Source organism: Mangifera indica, chromosome 2 (genome assembly GCF_011075055.1).
Source record: "Mangifera indica cultivar Alphonso chromosome 2, CATAS_Mindica_2.1, whole genome shotgun sequence".
NCBI classification, from domain to species: Eukaryota; Viridiplantae; Streptophyta; class Magnoliopsida; order Sapindales; family Anacardiaceae; genus Mangifera; species Mangifera indica.
The window spans coordinates 14691283-14713559 of record NC_058138.1 but is presented as its reverse complement, the minus strand read 5'-3'; the positions used below and the strand labels follow the sequence as shown (position 1 = coordinate 14713559).

The 22277-nt window shown below is 31.9% G+C and overlaps 3 protein-coding genes across 3 annotated transcripts; all 3 read right to left on the bottom strand.

The window, feature by feature from the left end:
- Positions 1-4709: 4709 nt before the first annotated feature.
- On the bottom strand, positions 4710-11691 carry LOC123209732 (GTPase Der). Its single transcript, XM_044627862.1, has 12 exons — positions 11194-11691; positions 10785-10852; positions 10397-10480; positions 9952-10245; positions 9210-9349; positions 8673-8760; positions 7299-7481; positions 6796-6957; positions 6207-6400; positions 5673-5823; positions 5218-5383; positions 4710-5068 (listed from the first exon to the last, which is right to left on the bottom strand). The coding sequence occupies exons 1-12, from the start codon at positions 11642-11644 to the stop codon at positions 5001-5003; spliced, it is 2049 nt and encodes a 682-aa protein (XP_044483797.1). The 5' UTR covers positions 11645-11691; the 3' UTR covers positions 4710-5000.
- Positions 11692-11945: 254 nt separating this feature from the next.
- On the bottom strand, positions 11946-16895 carry LOC123201437 (tRNA-specific 2-thiouridylase MnmA). The gene is made up of 10 exons (XM_044616950.1): positions 16473-16895; positions 15590-15664; positions 15261-15314; positions 14929-15007; positions 14712-14839; positions 13830-13913; positions 13638-13721; positions 13198-13349; positions 12769-12919; positions 11946-12534 (listed from the first exon to the last, which is right to left on the bottom strand). The coding sequence occupies exons 1-10, from the start codon at positions 16812-16814 to the stop codon at positions 12079-12081; spliced, it is 1605 nt and encodes a 534-aa protein (XP_044472885.1). The 5' UTR covers positions 16815-16895; the 3' UTR covers positions 11946-12078.
- A 564-nt stretch (positions 16896-17459) lies between these two features.
- On the bottom strand, positions 17460-18860 carry LOC123208583 (pentatricopeptide repeat-containing protein At1g08070, chloroplastic-like). The gene has a single exon (XM_044626119.1). The coding sequence runs from the start codon at positions 18858-18860 to the stop codon at positions 17460-17462; it is 1401 nt and encodes a 466-aa protein (XP_044482054.1).
- Between the last annotated feature and the right edge of the window lie 3417 nt (positions 18861-22277).

Genomic DNA, 22277 nt, shown 5'->3' with positions numbered 1-22277 from the left:
AAGAGCATGTCTAATTGACGTTTCATCACAGGGTTTTCATGAAAACCATTGATCAGAAAGGCCAAACACCCCCCCCCCCCAAAAAGCAAATTAATCTGACAAAGAGTTTAAGCGTTTATCCGACCAATCTGTGTGATGCACAAATTTGTGTGTCCCTTAGATCATTGTTGATGAATCGTCAATTGACTTTTTGCTAACCGATAATTCATCTTCGTCCAAGAGATGAGAGGGAGAAAATTGGTCAATTCTAATCGTTAGAGAAGCAGTAAGGGATAAAATACAATCCTTTGGGAAAAATAGTGATTTTTCAAACTTTGGGTGAGGAAAAGGTGAAGGAAAAATTATTAGTTTTTAAATCTGAAGAGAAAATATGATGAGTTTATAATTTTTTCAAATATTTTTATTAAATGATGAGTTTATCCCTAACAATAACAATGAAACTTAAAAAAAATGATAGATATTTAGATTTTTAATAGTTATTGAGTGAAAAATTAAGTTTGCACCAAACCTTAGGGGGGAAATAGTTATTTGGCTGTTGAGAAAGTCCGACTACATCCGGCATTTTAGACATTACATTCTTAGCACTTGGACATTTTCCTAAATTAACTTCACTTATTAATGCATTGAACAAAAAAACAAAATAATTTGGTAGGGGTTGGGCAAATTTATTGTTTTGGAGTCATATAATGAGATTTTAAAATTTTGGGATGGATTTGATACCCATTTAAAATTATTAAGTTAGATGTGCTAATGATATTTATGAAGATGGGACACCATAATTGACCCTATCATCTATAATTATAAGACAAAAATACCTTTATTTAAATGAAGAGAAGAATTATTGTTGTTTTTATTAACTTATAATTTTTTGTTAATTTTGAGTTATATGATAATTTTATAAAATAAAATAGTAAAAATAAAATGATAATTTTATTTTTTAATTATGTTGTTTTTATTAACAGAATTTAATGTTAAGTGAGAAAATATTATTTATATTTGATTTTATGTGAAAAAAATATTATTTATATAAAAATTATTTTAAGACTAAGCCTTAGGGAGAAAATGTGTTGCATTTTATTGTATACACGATAGTATGACAGAATTATTGTTGTTTTTCTGTCTTTTTATTGACGTATTTTATAATCATAGCAAAAGGGCCAAAAGACTCGCTCTCACCCAAGAATAAGTGTAATCGTAAACTCATACTTTTTAACTTTTAAAAACTTAAACTTTTATTTATAAGCAAAATTTTGTTTAAAAATTTAATTATTATTAAGAGTAAAATTATCATTTAATTAAAAAATTTTAAAAACTAATTTTTTATTACATTTCTCTCAATTTGAAAATATTACATTTCTCTCTATTGAAAGCTTAAAAAGTGATAATTTTCTCTCTTGGGTTTTTAAAACGTTGCCAAAGATAGTGAAGTTTATCGTCTCTGACCGCATTACCTCTTTCTCCTAGTTTATCTCCTTTTATCGATTTGTTTCCACCCATCTAAAATATTGATTTTCTCCAATGAAAACGAAATCATCTTTGTCAGAGTATCTTTGTCTTAAATGAAGATAAAATCGTCTTTATCTAAGACAAAAACACTTTGACAAAGATTATTTCATCTTTGTCAAAGGAAATAAGTGTCATCGGTGGGTGAGATTTGATCGGCAAAAAGAGATAAAGAAGGAGGGAGAGCCAACACGATCGAAGATGATGAATTTTGTTGTCTCTGATGACGGTTTTAAAATCTAAAAAAAAAAATTATCATTTCTCAAACTTTAGATATCAAAAATTTATTAATTTTCAAACTAGGGAAATGGAGAAATAAGAAAACTTAAACTTTTAAATTTTTTTATTAAATAATATTTTTACTTTTGATTTTAACTAAGTTCTTCTACATAATTTTATTCATAAATAAGAGTTTAAAATTTTAAAAATTAAAAAATTTGAATTTGAAATTACACCTAATCTTCGATGGAACAAGTCTTTTGGCCTAGAAAAAATCTCCGGTGGGGAAGAATGCAAGTTGCAAATGTGGCAACGATTGGCTAGGAATTAAATGTGGGCAAAAACAAAGGTAGGTACGACATTTTTTCCATTAATTAAGCTATACCTTTATACGAAGTTAGTTCTGGCACAGGATGCAACATGTGAGGAGCGAGAAGAGCGGTCAGGTATATGTATTTATTTTAAATATATAAATATATATATTTATATTAATTATGTGATAATATATATATATTTATATTTTGTATCCAAAATGAATATATATAGTTTTATTTAAAATAATTTATGTCTAATATTATGTATACAACTTTTATGTATAATTTTTATATATAAACAATGATATATTATTATATGACTGAATAATTAAAAATTAAAAATAAAATAATATATAATTATATAATAATATATTATTATTTATATTTAAAATTATATATATAAATTATACACATAATTTTATTAATAATTTATTTACATGAGATGGATTAAGAATACAAGAGCTAAAATTAGTTGGACCATTATATGCTCTTTTATACATCTATTATTGTTATAATAATATTGGGCTCATAAATTAGACGCTATTCCTAATATCCACAAAAATTTCGTACAAAATAACATATTATACCTGCCCTTCGTGGCCCAAGTTTTGATATGTTCAAATGTTATACCCATAAAGTTTGATAAATTTAAAATTCAACCCATAAATCAATTGTCATTAGAAGAGATAAGAGTAAAACAATCATTTTATCAATAATATTAAAAAAATATAAAATTCATTATATTTTTTCTCCAACGTTTGAAAAAAAAAACAACTTCACCCCTCTTTAAAGTTTTATAACTTTTAAAAGTAATATTTTTTCCCCTAAAATTAAGAAAGTTTGTTTTTCAAAAACTCTTTGATCACTGAAGATGATGCTTCGACTCACGAATCTCCGACCACTCTTTATCTCTCCAACACTTCTAAAAGATGCGATAAAGATTTGCCTTCGTTGATTCCAGAAGCATAGACGAAGAAGAGCATCTTCATCTAGAATTGATGAAAACGCTCATCTTTGGTTAATTCCAGAATAATTGATAAAGATGTTTGTCTTTGTTGATTCGTCCAAAATCAACAAAGACGAGTTTTCTTGCATCAGAGAGCGAAGATATGGTGATCACAGATAGTTGGTTGACGCGACGTCATCGATAACAGAAGAGCGTCTAAAAAATCAACCCTAAGTCTTGAGGGAGAGGGGGAAGGAGATAATGTTACTTTTGAAAGTTAGAAAACTTTAGGAAGAAGTGAAATTATTAATTTTTAAAACTTTGAAAAAAAATAATGAATTATAGATTTTTTAATATTGTTAATAAAATAATGATTTTACTTTTGTCTCTAATAAAATTCTAACGAGGGTTGGCTTATGAATGAGATTTTAAGTTTTTCAAATTCATGATTATAACTTTGATAACACATCAGAACTTAAATGAAAAATAATCATTTGGTCGTCATTCTTTTAGTAACATTCTCTAGTAAATATTTAAATAGATGATTTTATTTAAAAATACAATAAAATTATACATACATATTTTAAATACATAAATAAATATATATTTAATATATATTATCAAATAATTAAATAATTTTAAATTAAAAATAAAATAATACATAATTATATAATAACACAATACATATATATATATATACACACACGCACTCAAAAAATGCACTTAATATTGCACTAAAATATACGTTCTATTGAATTATTAGTCTTTTGTTCAACGCCAAAACTTCATTTATTTATTTATTGGGTTGGTGACCATGCGACAAGCACAATAAATAGACCCATGTGAATTGCGCCGAAAAACGTTGTAAATTCAAACTTCCTGTGTGCTTTATCCTATCCAATCTAGCAACACAAAAACAGGGATGAGAGATTGGAAATCCAGTGGCACATAGCAAGTTCGACGTTCCATTATTATTTATCTGATTTGTTTTTCATAGAATTAATCTCCAAATCTATTTTTTCTGAAAAGTTCAACCAATTTATGTCAATAACTGCGCCACTACTCTAAAATAAAATGCTCATTTAGGGTGGGGTGTGTAAGATTTGATTTAATATAGTCTAAAAGTTTTTTTAAACAAACTAAAAATAATAATTTAAAAATTTTTCAAATTAAACTAGACCGTTTTAAGTTTTAAATCAAATTAAATCAAATAAAAAAAATATGATTTAATCTAGTTTAGAATACAATTTGAATCAATTAAAATCATTCACTTCTAAATATATATTATTTAATAAAATTAATCGAATTATAGCTTTTTTAGAACGTAATATAAACATGTAAAATAAATATAAAATATATATACAATATGCATGTAAAAAAAACCAAATAAATAAGAAAAAAACAAGTAATACACTTAATTATTTATTAAGAAATTATGTCAAATATAGTGTTTTATAGTTAAAATATACAGTTTATGATTTAATTCAATCTAATAACTGTTCAAACCACAACTCAAACTATAAAAAAAAATTTGAAATTTTTTTAACCTAAACTAAAAACCGTAATCTAAACTTGAAAAAATTTAAAAAATTTTTAATCTGAAGTAAAAAAAACAGTTTAAAAAATTCTTAACCTAAACAAAATCAAATTAAACTCTAATTTTTAGGCGATTTGGTTTAATTTTACTATTTGAATCAAACTATACGTGCTAGATCATCAATGATACATGACTTTAATTATCCTACACATCTGTTTATTATTATTGTTGCAAATGTTCTACGCTAAAGTATTCACCTCAAATTTAATTCTAACACACAAAATTTCATTGTCACAACTAGATACTATACACTAATACACACAAAATATTAAGACTTTCGAACCAAAAACTAATTTACCTCTTCAACTAAACTTTGATGCCTCGGGATCCATTTCGGCCACTTGCAAAACCTTCAAAGAACTAGAAATTCTTCTAACACAGAGTCGAATTCAATTTTGAAACAATCAAATCTTGTTTATGATCATGTCGTTAATGCCAACTTTCCATCATGTGCTGCAAGGTTCTCTCGTGTTTTTGTCACGGTTCTACCTGAATACCGGTCCAGGAAAACCATGTCATCACACAGTTGAATGAAAAAGGATTCATCTTATATGTAAGTCTGGTTTTTATGCTAACATGGCATTAAGGATTTTAATGAATTGACTTCCAACAAGAGAGGGGAAGGCTTGTTTACTTACCTTCATTTTTTACCATTTTTCTTCTGCTCCTCCATAGAAGTCGAATTGGCGTACCAGAAAATCCAGCATCTTTTCGAAGTTGCTTTTCCATGTAACGCCGGTAAGTCTCAGGGAATAGTTTTGCATCATTTACAAAGAAAACAAATGTTGGTGGCCTTATAGCAGCCTGCAAAAGGTAATCACATTCAGATCTGTGCATCTCCAAGAAAATTTAATTAAAATGCTGAAAACAAAATTGAGAAATGTAGCAGAAAAGGAAATGCTAATGAGTTAAGCAAATAAAAATATATAATTTAAAATAAAAAAGCTATTTTGGCTCTTCACATAATGAAAATCACACCTCTCATTAGTAAAACTTTAATAAAGAACAAGATTTTTCAGGGTAAAACCTAATTTTTTTAGACAGCCCAAAATGATCACAATATAATCAGTCATGGCCTCGTCTGAGATTCTACCTGAGTGCAGTAATATATACGTCCTCTCCTGCCACCTCTGCTCCTAGGAGGTGACTTAAAAGCTAGCGCTTCATGTATCACTTGATTTAATGTTGCAGTACTTAGCCTTCTTGATCTCTCCTTTTCAACTGCGCCAGCAGCTACAATGATCCTAACCCAAAACAAAAGCTAATACTTAGTCTCTCTTTTATTTCCATGTACAAGTAATTATACAATCAAAACTTATCATTTTTTAGAATCAGGTGCTCTTTCCTTCAAGTGAAGGTGAAACAATCAAACAAAACATGATGCGCATCAGTTAATTTAAAATAATCTTATCAAAAAGTGTTTTCAAATCAAATTGGAAGTACCAAGAAAAGAAAGAATCTTTCTCCTCCAGATATTTACTTGGTTATCAGGACTACAATACAAATAAGAAAAGAACTGATTGGCAATAATAGTCCACACTGTCATGTAAATCATTTAGAGTAATATATATATATATATGTGTGTGTGTGTGTGTGTGTGTGTGATACCATTAGGTCCAGAACATACTTATCAACACTATGACCAGTTATTGCTGTTGAATAAACAATAGGTGCCCAATCAAGCGCGCGAAGCTTTTCTCTAACATCTTGCCCATAGTATGTTGCAGTCTGCTGGTTTTTATTTGGTATGGTGTCCCATTTGTTTACAACAATCAGACAACCCTTTCCTTCCTTTTCAATCCTTTCAGCAATCCTGCAATCCTAGGACAATTGGAAAAAAAATACAACATTATTAAAAGAGATAACTGAAGAAAAGAAAAGAGCCAATTTGATCAATGGGTCAAAAACATAACAATGCTATATTTGATATTAATCAGTCAAACAATCTTATTTCATATGCATATAAAAAGCCCCCTGCTACCCTATATCATGAGGGAATACCCCACCCCACAAATTGTGGGGTTCCAAATCGCAACATCTTATATGCCAACTTCACGTAATGGGGAAAAGTAAAGTAATTGGGAAGGCAGAAGAAATTTCTGAATCCCTAGTCCTCTCCAAACCCTACTTAAAAGGGCATTGACTGCACGAGTCAGAAACCAAAATTTGAAAACATCACAAATAGTATGACTTCATTATAGCCACAGATGAAGTACCTGTTCTGTGATACAAGCCATGGCCTCAATGACAAGAGCAACAACATCAGAACGGCGAATGGCACGAAATGCTCGGTTCACTGACAAAGCCTCCGTGGTACTACCTGATGAGGCTATGGCTGCCCTTCTTCTAATTCCTGCAGTATCAATAAGCCGGAACTTCTGGGGACCCCAAACCACAAAAAAAAAAAGGAAGAAGCAACTTTTAATTTCTGAGAATCACCAAAGTGCCAGAAAGCAAACACAAAATGACATAACGCAGATAGTTTATAGGCAAAGTAAACACAATATATTGAACATTGATTTAGAAAAACCTGCAAACAGAGAGAATACTCCTTACTATGTCTAAAAGCTCACGTATAATATGCAATGATTCACAAGAAACTTTTTTGAAGCTCACAGTTACTCAAACTGAATGAATCCTTTATAGATCAATAAACAATGGAGTAAAAATGATCATCAATTAACATGAAAAATTGGTATGAAAAACTCCATAGTTATACCTGGCCATCAGGTCCTGCAAACTCAGTATCAATAGCATCGCGTGTAGTACCACTGATAGGGCTAACAATTGTTCTATCCTCTCCAACCAAAGCATTCAAAATGCTACTTTTACCAACATTCGGCCGGCCTACAATCGCAATTGCAGGAACATAATTCACATCTTCATTGAGATTTCCTGTATCCTATAGATTGCAACCGACAAACTATAAACCATCTAGTTATTAATTCCAAACTCTATGAGAATAAGAGAAAAATGCAGACATGCATTTTGCAGGTAAATTTTACAATTTAGAAGGGTGCATTTTGAGAAGTCTAAATGGTAACAAGAATGCATAATATTGTCATGATAGATAATGAACAGGCTCAAAACTGTTTTGTTTATAACAGCAATTGGAACATCTTCATGTCATAGAAAGCAACATTAAACAACATTTGAAACAATATATGATATGTTCATAAGTGGCTTGTAACTGTATAAACACACAAATAATGCACTACAAATTCTCATCTTATCTAGGAGGACGTATAACATAGATTATTATTGGAATATATAAATCCCACTTTGGGAAGAAAAATAAAAGTTAAAGGATATATTGTGTAATGGGTATCCAAGTTAGATTGGCGTAAATTATTATAACTATTGGAGCCCAAAACATGCTAAAGCTCATAATTAATAAAGATGTTGATCCACATTCCAAGTTAAAGGGCCCAAGATTTCTAACAATTATAAATCAGAACTACATCCTCTTATCAAGATCAGATAGAAGACACTGAAGAAGATCACACGACATAGGGATTTGATCATAAGACCTTTTATACAACTTGAAGATAACCAACTAGCTGAGGTAGATAGAACCCACCTTAACTCAGTAATTAAACAAAGTGCAAAGTTGCTAGCCATGAAAGGGGAAAATGAATTATCAAAACTCTAATAACAAATTCTGACATCACAAATGGCATATGAATTTGCTCAAGGTGTCTCTACAAAAAGATAAAATTGATTCAAGCAGGTTGCAAGATTAGTTGAAAAAAATTTAGACACTAATGATGGTCAAGATTGCTATGGTCCTACTCCTAGTCCTAACTATGGGACTACGACTCATCTTGGCAGTGATATAACACTCATAAATAAAATGTATAAACTCAGTGTCAATCATGATATAATTTCTACCACAAATGCTGTCCCACAGTTAGAATATGTGCAGCATTACCTTGTGAGTTGTAGATATGGGCTTTCTATTGGATAATATTTCAAACATAATCATTAGGAAATAATTTTGCTGATGGCCAATAATCAAAATATGTAGGAACAATACGGGATATTTGATGGTACAAAGAAAATGTATGCTAGACCCAAATATAGAACCACAAACCTCAATTTTTTCCAGTCCTGAACAAATAAGATCAAGAAGCTCTCCGGTGCCAGTTCCAGATATAGCAGAAATAGCAATCGGTGAAAACCTGGTTGAAATAAAAAATGTTCAAGACTAATAAAGAAAGATATGTAAAGGAATAAACCAGGTCCAACGCATTTTTAAAATCTGATCCACTGAACCCAATCAGTTTGCAGCAAGAAGTGGAAAAAGTTAAAGAATTAGGATTCCTTGTTTGTCATCTCAGATTTCAATCTCTCTAGATTAGATCAAAATGCATACAAATTCAAAGTGCACAAATCCACTAAATAGAGTATCATAACTGTAAAACCCATTAATGGATTTATGAGTTCATAGTCTTGAATTGACTTGGCACAAGTTTTAGAAAATTTTCCAAAGAACTCACATAAACTGAGCCTGAATTCTTGTCCAGGCCTGATTATATATTGAGAGATCTTCTGCAGATAAATAATGAGCAAGCATTCGCCACACAATTTAAGGCCAAGATTTTTCAAGAAAAATGAAAAAGCATCTCACCCCAAGGACCAAAATTCCGACACTTGCATGATTCCTTTACGTGGAGATTCACACTTGTTAACAGCAAGAATGATATACTTATCCATGTAATGCTTACGTAACCAATCTGATATCTCCACATCAGCTGCTGTTAGACCTGCCTGCACATTTGTCATATATAGAATAGCTTAGAATCATTAAAATAAAATTGTTAGCCCTAGTCATCTTCTCAAGAGCTTCATAAGTTCACCTGTAAATAACTAGGCATTTAAATATCAGTTCTAGGATGAAGACTGACTCAAATGGTGAAGTTTATACCAGAGCACTAAAATATTACATAAACAAATCCTGGAAGAAACCATAATCCCATTTACATTTATTATCTAATTCCACCATATCTATTGTTGGATCTTTATCTGGAAAAGTAAGCTTTTAGATTGAGCTTAACCTTAACAACTAGACCTTGTGGATCATTCCTTTTTTCCACCAGGGATGCACTTTCTATGGCTTAATGGAAGCTAAAATTGCAGGGCACACAAAAAACTTAGTAACTTGTCAAGAAGCTATCTACTTATAAATATAAGACTAACTTCAATGTCAAAATATTGCATGGTTCCCAAACCCCTTGATGATGAAACAATGAAATATATTTTGCTATCTAGGAAGAGAAACTTCTTAACAAACCAGGTGAAAAAGTTAAAGCACACTAAAAATCATAAAATAGCTATTTGTTACACACAAGTTACAAGATAACACACTGCACCTGGCCATCAACAAGGAATATGATGACAGATGATTCCTCTACAGCTGCTGTAGCTTGTCTCTCAATCATTGAGGGCATCCTAGCAACAGCTGCCTCCCTGGCAGCAAGCGGAATTCCATCCATACCAATGGTTGTTGTGATAGCCAAATCATCCACAACATTAACCTGTGATTTTGAAACAGTAAGAACTCCTCCCGTATCCACCACCATAAATTCATACTCCCCCCAAAAGGATCTACCATACAGGCGATCCCTAGTAACCCCAGGTTCATCCACTACAATGGCCTTGTTACCCTGAAATATATATTAAATGAAGAAAAAAAATTTCTCAATATAAAGCTCAGGAAAAAGTACAGTTGTAAGTTTCAAATTACATTCCAGAATATTGGAAAGTGAATTAAGATCAATGGTTGAACTAATTAGAATACAAAATGAAGATAAGCACCCCAACAAGACGGTTAAACAGAGCTGATTTGCCAACATTAGGCCTTCCAACAATTGCAACCCTCGGTAGAAGACGGTCAGGGATCTGCAGAAGGAATTTAACAAGAGCATAAAGTAACCATGAAATTATATTCTCCTCAAAAGACAGCACAATTCACATTATTACAACACATTAGTCATAGTAACTTGATAAAAAATGCTGTCTAGAAAAAGGAAATAAAAAGAACCTGAAATTTGTTAGGTCATTGCAACTGTTGATGGCAGACTTCAAATAGTAAAATTATATAACTCAGTTCTATAAATGAGCTCTACATCTCAATTTCTCAAAATAGTATTATGTAAACATACAAATAAAACAAACTATATCTCATGAAAATGTGATTACTAACATTTCCAGTTGTGCTTTGACGACGCTTCTGCTTTCGGCCAGATTTTTTTCGATCATCCTCCTCGTCTTCTGAAATCAGAAGGCAATCGAGAACAGTTACACGATGTCTTAATAATGTGTTCAAGAGTGCTCCAGTACCGATTTGATCCCTTTATCTACTAATCAAAAGAGCTTTTCGAATGTCAAAGCAGTGAATAATTTCTATATATGTATATATATAAGCTATTCAATTTTTTTATTCTCAATGTATTTTTCATTCAATGAAGCATTAATATATTGATTTTTCTTGGAAATATGAACATATATGAACTAAAAATCTAACTTACAGAAAATCAAAACGAAAATTTTCTAACAATCACTTCTAAATTTGCTAATTTTTTAAAAGAAAGAAATTTTCTGAAGGCCCGCACCGATAGTTAACTGGCGAGACAAAGAGCTAGAAAACTCGCGAACAGCGTCCTTAGCCTCCCGCTCAAGCGCGTCGACGTCAAAAGCGTTATTCCGACCATCAGATTCATCACCTTTATCCTCATCCTCATCATAATTTCCATCGCCATACTCTTGGCCATCATCTAAATCTTCCTCGAATTCCTCTTCTGCTCCATCGTCGAAAACGGCAGCGTTTGAGGGAGAAGAGGAGAGGAGAGGGAGTGGGAAGGAAGAGAGAGAGTACTGGCGGTGAGGAAAGTGAGAGAAAAATGGAAGAGATAAAGAGCGGAGAATTAACGCAGAAGAAGAAAATGAAAGTTTCTTATAATTAGGAATCGGATATATAAGAGAGAGTGATCTCGTCGTTGCGTTTGTAGAAGAATATAGCTTCCCTGTAGCTGAAGCAGCGGCACTTGCAGCTACTGCCGCCATTTTGTGAGAGCGGGAGAGAACGATGGTTTTAGCCCAAGAGAGGTTTATCCGCTTCATTTTATAATTTTTCAGGGTAATTTAGGGCTTTTGAACAATGATGAGGATATCATTGTCATTTCGGTAAGTTTGAATCAAGAATCAAGAAACCAAAATTAAATTACTTTAATTAATTCAATTTCAAACTTGCCCCTCTAATTTTAGGAAACCCACATTTACACCCAAATACTATTTTGTTAAGTACAGTTGTGATCGAATGATGGACATATCAATTTTATGTTCAAGAATTGTAATAGTTAACCCCTTAACAAATTAAAAAGTTTTAAAATATATTATTACTAAAAATAATAATCATTCTTAAATCAATAGACGACTAATTTCATGGTAAAAATACATACATGCAAAAAATAAAGGAAAACAAAGCTGAATCCTGGAAATCACAGTAGTCTAGATAGCCTTTCTCTAAGCTTTTGGAGCCAATTCATTGGCAATCGAGGCATTGATTCTTCTTTGGAACCCTCTTTTCGTTTCTCCGCGAACACGTTTTGTGCGTCTTCATCATTTCTGTTAGTTCTGAGACCTTCATGATTGGATGCCACCTTCGTAGGAGTCTCCGGTTTTACCTTAATCTTAACTGGTTTTCCAATCTTTGATTTATCTTCCATTCTGGCAATCTCAAGAGCTTTTTCACATACTGGAAAGCCCTGGTCATCCCAGGACTCCAGAATTATACCAGAGCCCAAGCATTTTCTTCCCTGGTAGAAGGCTGCAAACTGCCCTGCTGCCAGACCTTGATCGTCTTCGGATAAGTGGACAACTGCAATGTCACCGTGACCATCTTCACTTTGTTCTATTGTCAAACTGCAATTGTAAAATCCAGGGCCGTGTCTGACCTGAAAAGTTCCAGGACAAAGTGAGATTTATGACTTGGGCCAAAAAAAGTATCAGGCTGGTGGTTAGCTCTCGCAGAAACCGGAGGTTCAAGTCCCCTCATGGAAAACCTACAAGTTTCCCAAAGATTGTAAGGTTTGGCGAAGGCTCCAGTTTCAAGCTCATGTTTACAAAGCAAGGTCAGGGCATTTCTGGGTTATTACAAAAAAGAAAACTATGGGAAGTGTTTTTTCTACCTTACATTGAAGCTGATTGATATCCTCTGGAGGCGATCCACTGAACCATCTCAAGGAGCCAACACGAAACAGTCGCCTTTTTTTGTCAAATGAAAAATAATTTCTTGACACAAACACTACATTTTTCTTAACATCTTTCTCAACAACATACCTGCAAAATATGTAAAAGCATAAATCCTTAAGCAAGGCGATCAAAGAACAGGGGGCAAAAAGGTAGGCCCCAAATCGAATTGACCATGGCTGAAGGAGAAGTTCACAAGATGCATCTCCGAGTATATGGAGTTGTCAAAACTTAAAAGTTCAAAAGATACTCGTCATAGCTGTTATTAGCCCAATGACATTATAGAGGAACATATCTAGATCATATGGTACTGATAGAATTAACTAAAAAATTATTTGCTATTGCAACAGGAAAGAGTGTAAAAATACCAGGGTCCTCCAGGGAGGCGTAGACCTTGGCGTTGACCGATGGTGTAGAACCAAAATCCCCGATGTTTACCTAAGAAATCTCCCGTCTCAGCTTCCAACATGACACCTTCCATCTCTCCAATATGTCTTGAAACAAATTCACTAAATTTTATCTGTCCCAAATTAATTGCAGGAAGAGACAGTGAAAAATTAAAAGCTGACCAAAAACCGAGTTTAAGAACCATAACAAACCTCTTAAAAAATCGAAACAAAAAAAGAAAAAAGATGTTAACGTTGAAATTAATAAGAGATATTAGATAATATTCTGAAGTTTTTCCCACTTAGCATTCACAACCCATGGAATTACATACATTTGGCCAAAAAATGATAAATATTAGAAGAAAAAATAGCTTTAAAGTATTAAAAAATAGGGATAAAGGCAATTGTTTCAGAAAACATACCTTGCCAAGGAAGCATATCCCTTGAGAATCCTTTCTATCTTTATTAGGTAGATCAAATTTTGTAGCAAGCTTGCGAACTTCATTCTGCAGATAATATGGTACAATGTATACAAGAGTTTAATGCAAATAACACGCCAAACGTAGCATGCTCCAGTGAAAGTTTCTACGACAAAGAAATTAGGTCTAACAAACCTTTTGCATAGAACCTAGCGGGAAGATTAGCCGCTTAAGCTGGGCTTGTGAGAGATGTGAAAGGAAGTAGGTTTGATCCTTGACCTACAAAATAGAAAATTGTTGTTAAATACCAGATATTAGAAAATTCATAGTGGATTAAAAAAAATTAATATAAATAATTTTAAGTAGGTTAACAACAACCATGCAGTACAAAACAACAGAGAAACCCAGGCATCGATACTGAATAGATGAGCATCATAAGATTATACAATCAAATTCTTTTTTTTTTCATATTGCAGCCTATGAGTGACGTTGATAAATGTATATAGAGATGGTATAACCAGCAAACATTCATCAGCATGAATTGGCTTTGAAGATGCAATATAGCCCAACAATTGCGCTGGTTACTATGTAAGCTGGAGTAAACATGCCACCAAGCAGAAAGGTACCAGTGTTATCCCTTGTTAACTCTTAATCTGCTTCAACCACAACCTAAACCCTCAAATTATCCACTAACACCAAGATTTAGAATGTAGCTACCACCCTTCTGAAGAAGCATGCATTGCACTTGTCAAAGTCACTAAAAATATCTCAAAACAAGTTTGCCTTTTATGATAACAAAGGAGTTTGGACTAAGTTCAGAGTGTTAATTATGCCCAATCATAGAACCATAAGGATGGGTGTAGAACTTCAGGTGCCTCAGGTTTTTTAAAATCTAAGATAATTTTTTATGCAAGTTTATTATGGTCAAAATATCATGAAAATACAAAAACAAGAGCATAATCCTCTCCCTAAAAATAAAACACTCATTCCACAAATCTGCATATGGAAAGATATGTGAACATAAAAAAAACATACAGGAACTTTTAATATAGGATATATCTGTATCCATATAGGTACCATGTCTTTTGATAGCTCTAAGACAGAAAGTTCATCCATTTGATCTGCAGCTGAATGGACAACATTTGCATAATGTCCAGAAGCAACATAATCAAATTCCAAACTGTTGATGGTATCCATGAAAGCACCTGAAAGGTTCAAAATGACATAATATTAAAGAAAGAAGGTACATAACATAGGATTCAGTTGCATACTCCAAGTTCAGAAGAATGCATACCAAACTTTATTCTTGTATTGCAAAGGACATCAGGATTGGGAGTTCGACCGCATCGATATTCTTCAATAATATAGGACACCTGAACCATGAATAACCAGAAATTCTCATGACTACAATGACCAAAAATTAACCTTCATTTCATGACCTCTTTCAGTAATCCAACAAGACATCAGTGACAGAAGCAAGATGACCAACAGCAATAAATTGATTTGAGTTAAATAATGTATGTTACATAAGAAAAATATTAGTGAAAACAAGATTCCTGGCTGAATAATATGGAAAATGAGTGAAACATAATCTAAAAATTCTACAATCAAGTGAGCAATACATACCACATTTTCCCAATATTCATCTGTCAAATGCACAACCTCTAATGGTACATCAACCTGAAAACAAACGTCATTTAATTTCAGTGCAAAGTTGTCCCTTCAACACAGTCTATACCAAGGAGATCAAGGCAAGAGTTCGCCTATCATAAATAAAAAATCATGCCAAGGGGAACTTTATGGAGGTAGTTTGAAGCCAATGAAAAAAAGAAGCTTTATTTGAAAAAAAAATGACATATAAAAAACACACCCTTTAAATACTCATTATAATCATATTTCAAAACAACCCAATTGTTACAGTTTATGGAAGAATAATTACAACTGAGAAAAGTAACCTGATCACAAACAGCTCTTGCATACTTCAAATCTTCTTCCCAAGGGCATTCTGACCAAAAGTTCTCAAAGTCTTCCTACATCAAATCACAAATCAGAACCAGCTTGTTCTAATGTCTAATAGACTAACAGAATGAAAAGACAAGCTTATCTCAATTCAAGATATTATATGCAAACATCACATATACCCATGTCATTAGTAAGGCAATGATGTTAGCAAAAGAAATTCAACATAAAAGCAGGAAAAAAAAATAGTGGCTCAAAATTCTTCTACTTTCAGATTCATCTTATTTCTAGGCAAAGCATGGAACTCCAGAGATCATCAAACGGATAAATCAGAAACAAGGGAACCACAAAATATGCAAATGAGAAATTCTCTAATCCGTCCATTTAAAACAAGATTTATCTAGCTAATACATTTCTCACAGCTATTAGAGGAAGTGCCACTCAAAAATTCAAACAATTCAAAATAAGATTCATTTTCTTTACTATGGATATGGAAGAACCAGAAGCCATAGAGCACCCAGAAATTCAAAAAATCACACACTAAGCACCAAAATAAAACTAAATAAAACCTACATCAACTCATCCACGCTCTAGTATAATCAGCTTTTACCAAATTGACACTCCTCCAAAACATGAAAGATTATAGCCGCAAATTAAGAAGAACACAAATTTTTAATAATAATACGTCAATTTTAATTTTTACCTGAACTTCAAAAGGCCATCATATTTCCAAACTGAGTTCGAACAAAAAGCGCAAAAAAAAATCCCCCAAAAAAATTATAACCTTTTTTTTTCTTCAGTTTTTTTACCGAATCTAAAAATGCCATCTTTTTTATTTGTCAGAAAAAACACATTAAAATATAATTAAAAGAAGCATACTTGAAACCAGATTTTGAGATAAAAGGCAGTGCAGGAATGGCCAGCAGCATGGAGAAGCCTAAGCGCAACACTGCTATCAACACCCCCACTTACAAGAACAGCAATTTTAAGGCCCTTTCGGTGTGGCAAACAACAAGAAAGATGATGAGGTTCAACGCTGACAGTAGAGTTACATTGTTGTGATTGAAATTGAGGTAAAACTGCTGAGGTTGAAAGACAGAATGAAATAGGTTTAAGAATTGTAGAGGCAAAAAGGGTTCTGGGTTGTGAAGAAAAGAGAGAAAAGACGAAGGGTTTGAAGTGAGAGAGAGGAAGAGAAGACATGGGTTTGAGTTTTAGCATCTGGTAAAGAGTACGAGGAAAAGAGCAACAGAAACTGAAACTGAACTCAATAAGAGGTGAAGTGGTTTGGTTAATGACGACCAAAAGTGTGTTTATGTCTGTATAAACTTAGATGAGAGTGTTTTTGCAAAATTTACAAATTCTACTTTTGAATTTCTTTTTTTTTTTAATAAAATATTTTAGTTTTCTGAAAGTTTAATTAATTTATGAGATTGACTTCATCTAAATTCAAAGTGAACCTTAAATTTTTATTGATAAAATTATTAGCTAGGGTGATAATTTATTGAATAGATATCAAATAATGTTATATGTTTTTCTCATAAATCTTGTAGTTTTTTTTTTTTTATAATCAGAAACTTAATTTTGTTTGTATTGATAAGATCGATAAATCAAAATAATTATTATTTCAAATAAATTAAAGTTTCACAAAAATAATAGTAGTTTGAACTGAAATCTTCTTTTTTAAAATTTTAAAATTTTACCAGTTTTATTAACTATTAAAGTTCTCATCTTATAATAGTTTTATTAAAAACACATTGAAACCTTTTTTAAAAGAATAATTTTATTTTAATTCATCAATAATTAAACAAAGAAAAGACTAATTACACAAAATCAAGTTACATAAAATTAGTTAATAATCATCTTTCAAGAGATTGATGGATTCACTTCAATCCAACTACAACCAGCCTTCTTCTTCAACCCCATGACTCTCATCTCATCTCTAACCTTATTAGCCTCATCCCACCTGTCAAAACTCACATAAGTGTTTGACAACAATGCAAAAGTTCCAACACGAACTCCTTTCACATTCTCAACCTCTTGCTTAATTCTGTCAAACATTTCCTCATTTCCATGATTTCTGCAAGCATTCAACAAAGCCCCCCAAATCAATCCCTCTTCCTTTTCCTGTCCATCCACACACATCTCCCTAATGACAGCCTCAGCTTCCTCCAAAAGCCCTGCTCTCCCATACATGTCAACTATGCATGCACAATGCTCCATTTTGGGCACAATCTTGTGAATTCTCCACATGGCCTTGAAAACCATCAGCCCTTGAGCCACAAGACCTCCATGGCTACATGCAGATAAAACTCCAATGAAAGTTACACCATCAGGAAGGATCCCATTGACATGTATTAAAGAGAAGAGTTGCAAAGCTTGTTTTGCAAGACCGGTCAAGGCCAACCCGTTAATGATAGTACTCCATGAGATGGCATCTTTGTACTTAATCTTATTAAAGACCTCAATTGCCATCCCAATTTCTCCACATTTAACATACATATTGGTCAAAGAATTCATCACAACAATGCTCACCAAAAGGTCAGCTTTGGTGTTGATGTAACCATGCACAAATTGGCCCAAACTCAAAGAACTAATCGATGAACATGCTGATAATGCATTCAGAATTGTGGCCTCATTAGGCTCAGCTTCTTTAGATTTCACCATTTCTTGGAAAACCCTTATGGCTTCTTCACAATACCCTCTTTCTGCATACCCACCAATCAAAATACTCCAAGAAACCACATCTCTCTTAGGCATTTTCACAAACAGATACTTTGCCGCCAAAATTGACCCACATCTCACATAAAAATCCAGCATTGCATTTCCCCAAACAATGTTAAATCCATCCACATTTCTCAAGCAATATCCATGGACAGCTTTACCAAGCTTCAAAGACCTTAAACCACAACATGCAGACATGACACTAACAAGAGTAATACAATTAGGCCTAACAGTCATATCCAAAAACAAATCAATAGCTTCATTAAAGAAACCACATTTAGAAAACCCAGAAATCAAACTACTCCAAGAAACAACATCAGGGTAATTTATGGAATCAAAAACTTTGTGAGCTGAGAAAACATCATGTTGAGTTACATAAAAGTGGAGCAATGCATTTTGGATGAAAAGATCATGGAAGTGCCCATTTTTTATGACATGGGCATGGATTTCAAGGCCTTTTGGGGGGAAATTGTGGGCCAATGTGCATGCATTTAGGGCATGAGTGAAAGTGTAGTGGTTATAGGAAGAAGGGTAGTGGAGCATTAGATTGTAGAGGCGAAAAGCATTTTGTGGATTGGATGATTTTGCTAAGAGTTTTAGAAATGGATTTAAGATTTGGGGTTGAAGAGTTTTGATTATTTGGGCATGGATTTGGCTTAGTTGATTGATTATGAGGTTAGGTTTGTTAGGTTTGAGTGACATCTAATTAAGAATTTCTTGATATTTGATCAAATGGGCTTAATTTACAAATTATATATATGGACTTATTTTGTGCTTATTTTGGCCTTGGCAAATGGAGTTATGAGTTTGAGTTATTTGGCTCCATAACTATTGCAAGATAAATATAATCTAGCTATAACATATATATTTTTTTTTCATTATAGGCTAATTTCATTGCCAATTGAAATTTTGTTTGACTCTTAAATGTCCCAAGGATTTTTTAAAAGTAATAAATATTTATTATTTAAGATATGCTTATATATTGTTAAAGCCAAATGACTATTCCTCATCTGAGATTCGATGAAACAATAATTTTTAACCATTTAAATTTGAAAAACACAATTGTTCACATATCATTTATTTTTATTAGTAAAAATTGTTGTGGAAATGTAGGAAGGTCATTCAGCATGAACCCTTTTTTTTTTTATTTCTTTTGTTCTTTCAGTTTCAATTTTTTTAATTCTTTTTTTTTCTTTTCCACTTTATTCTTTTTATTTTCATTTTTCATCTTTTTCCTCTTCTTATCATTAGTTGTCTTTCATCCCTTCTCATCACTAGTCATTCATTTTCAATTTGACTTTAATTGATTTTTCAAAAGTTAAATATGGTATCTAGCAATGTTAATGTCTCTTTTACCATCGTTAGTGATTATGTCACATCTGTCTCTCCTCATTATGATAATATCGTAATTGCTTTAAGGATAGATCTCATCGTAACAATATCTAGTTTTTCTTTTTTCATCATGGTTGTACTCTCTCATTTTGATGCGATTAAAATTTTTTTCAAGGGTCATAGTGATAGAGTTTTAATTTTTCTCAAAAGGGTAAAACATATCCTTTTGAAAAAAAATAAAACAAAATTCATCAATATATGTGAATAATAAATTAAAACTAAATTTTTCAAATTTAAAAGATGAAAGATTATCTTTTCATCAAAGTTCACAAAGGAAATAATCCTTTGGCCTATCTTTAAAAGAGACATTGGCAATTTGAGGAAGGTGTTTAATAATCTTGAAATGAACCTATTGGCATTTTTGTTGGTTAATTTTATTGTCCTCGAAAATTATTATGTATAAAGTATTTATATCTGTCAATTAAGTTAGATAAATCTAAAGTTTGATTATTCAGTCTGAAAAATTCGGTTTCAAATTTAAGATTTGATAGACCCTTAAAATTTTTTGTGGGTGCTGTCGCATCATAAAGCCCGAGCCAACATGGCAATGATGATCCCAGGCACAACCAGAGGCTGCTGAACCCCAGACTCATGTTCAAATTCCAGATGCAGAGAAAAGGGATGAAACTCCATCATCCGAGTCTTTAATACACTGTCGTATTATGAAAATGAAATCTATCATATTTTATTAAAAAATAAAAATAGAAAAAACAAAACATTCCATCCAAGAGCAAACAACCATGGGAAAAACTCCCTATCTGCCAGGCCTTGTTTAAGAATTAGAGTAGCTAAAGGTCAGGACACTTCTATGACTTTGGATGTGCAACTTAATTTTTATTTTAAAAAATAAAATATTAATAAAATAATAAAAAATCTTATAAATACGTTATTATTTTAAAAAATATTATAAATATACTTAAATTTTAAAAAATATGTAATCCTACTATATTATCAATTTCTCTATAAAAATATATTGAGTCGTGTTAATAATATGTATTATATCATATAATATATTTATCGTATTATATTAATTTAACATATCTTATGATACATATTATTTTTTATCTATTATATAATATATATATATCATATATCATAAAATATTAATAACTATCCTTGCAAATATTCTCTAGATCTAGTTTATCTTAGTCAGCACTTAATAGTATAATCCCCTATTTAAAAAAAAAAAAAAACTAAGAAAAGCATGGAAGTTAAACAGAAGGTTCATGATTAACTTTCTTGCTAATTATTATTATTATTATTTCGTCAAAACCAATTGAACCCAAGATTCCTACACACCCAAAATAGAGGTTGTTGCATCATTGTGCCTGAAAAAATGGGCATTGAACATGATTGTATTTGTAAAGTTTCCAAAATTATAAAAGGCCAAACGACTATTTCCCACCCAAGGTTTGATGTTTTCTCAAATGTCCCGCTTTTAACTATGGAAACACCAAACACCCACCCATGATCGGTTAGATTTAACAAAACCCTAACACCTGAAAATTTTATCTCTTTTTGCCCCTCTAAACTTTAAAAACTAAAATTTTCTCTCAGCCGATCGAGCCTCCAAATGGGAGGAAAGCATTCGCCGGAAGGAGAGGCTGCTTCGGGAGGGAGAGGTCGTCGACAATAGAGCCGAAACGGTCGCCGGAGATTTCAAAACCAAACCCTAGGGTGAAACTGCCATTTTTTAAAACTTAGCTGGGGGAAAATTTTAGTTGGGGCAAAATTAGATTCTATTTTAGTTTATTTTTAATATTATAACGAAAATAACGATTTTACCCTTACCACCGTTAGGGTTTTGTTAAATCTAACCGGCCGTGGGTGGGTGTTTGGTGTTTCCATAGTTAAAGGGTGGAAACTTGAGAAAACATCAAACCTTGGGTGGAAAATAGTCGTTTGACCATTATAAAAATGTTTTAAAGTTATAAAATAGGTTAAAAATAGGTTTGAAGTCCGAAAAATTTTAATTAACTAGTTTTGAACAAAAAATTCTAAAATCCAAGTAAGCAAGTCCGAAGCCCGGCTTGAAAATTTTTTACTTGAGCTTAAATAAACCTAATTTGATAATTTTTAAAGAGAGGAAAAAAATTAATAATTCTAAAAATTATTTAGTGTTTAAGCCCTATTAATCTCTTAAGGTATTTAATGATAAATTAATATATGATGTTCTTAATAATTTTTGTATCGAAAATTGTAAGCTTTTAAATATATTATAAGAAACTCCTTATTTATTTATATAAAAAAAAAGTATACAATTTAATATTCTTATATAAAATAAACAAACCACTCATCAATTAAGTATAATAAACACATATTGACCTCTAGAGTTAACAAAATTAATAGAATATTAAAACTTTTAAGGAGATGCAATTTTAACTTATCTGATACAGTAGTTGTAAATCTTGATAATGTGTCTCAAATTTACTTGTTTAACTAATATAGACAAAAAATAAAAGTTTAAAATTTCATTTTCAAACACGGTTAATTAGAATCAACTATCAACTCTCGGTATCTAAACTTATCACATTAAATAGAAATTCTTGAAGATGAAGAAAACTTCAT

Bases quoted from the DNA above. Each gene is read 5' to 3' on its own strand.
- LOC123208583 (XM_044626119.1), bottom strand. From the start codon at position 18,860: ATGCTCCACTACCCTTCTTCCTATAACCACTACACTTTCACTCATGCC.
- LOC123201437 (XM_044616950.1), bottom strand. From the start codon at position 16,814: ATGCTAAAACTCAAACCCATGTCTTCTCTTCCTCTCTCTCACTTCAAA. The intron at 15,315-15,589 runs GTTACTTTTCTC...GTTTGTTTTCAG, and splicing joins CAAGAGCTGTTTGTGATCAG to GTTGATGTACCATTAGAGGT. The intron at 13,722-13,829 runs GTTTGTTAGACC...TATTATCTGCAG, and splicing joins CGCTAGGTTCTATGCAAAAG to AATGAAGTTCGCAAGCTTGC.
- LOC123209732 (XM_044627862.1), bottom strand. From the start codon at position 11,644: ATGGCGGCAGTAGCTGCAAGTGCCGCTGCTTCAGCTACAGGGAAGCTA. The intron at 10,481-10,784 runs GTTAGTAATCAC...TTCCTTCTGCAG, and splicing joins GTCAAAGCACAACTGGAAAT to ATCCCTGACCGTCTTCTACC. The intron at 5,824-6,206 runs GTATGTTCTGGA...GTTTTGGGTTAG, and splicing joins ACTGGTCATAGTGTTGATAA to GATCATTGTAGCTGCTGGCG.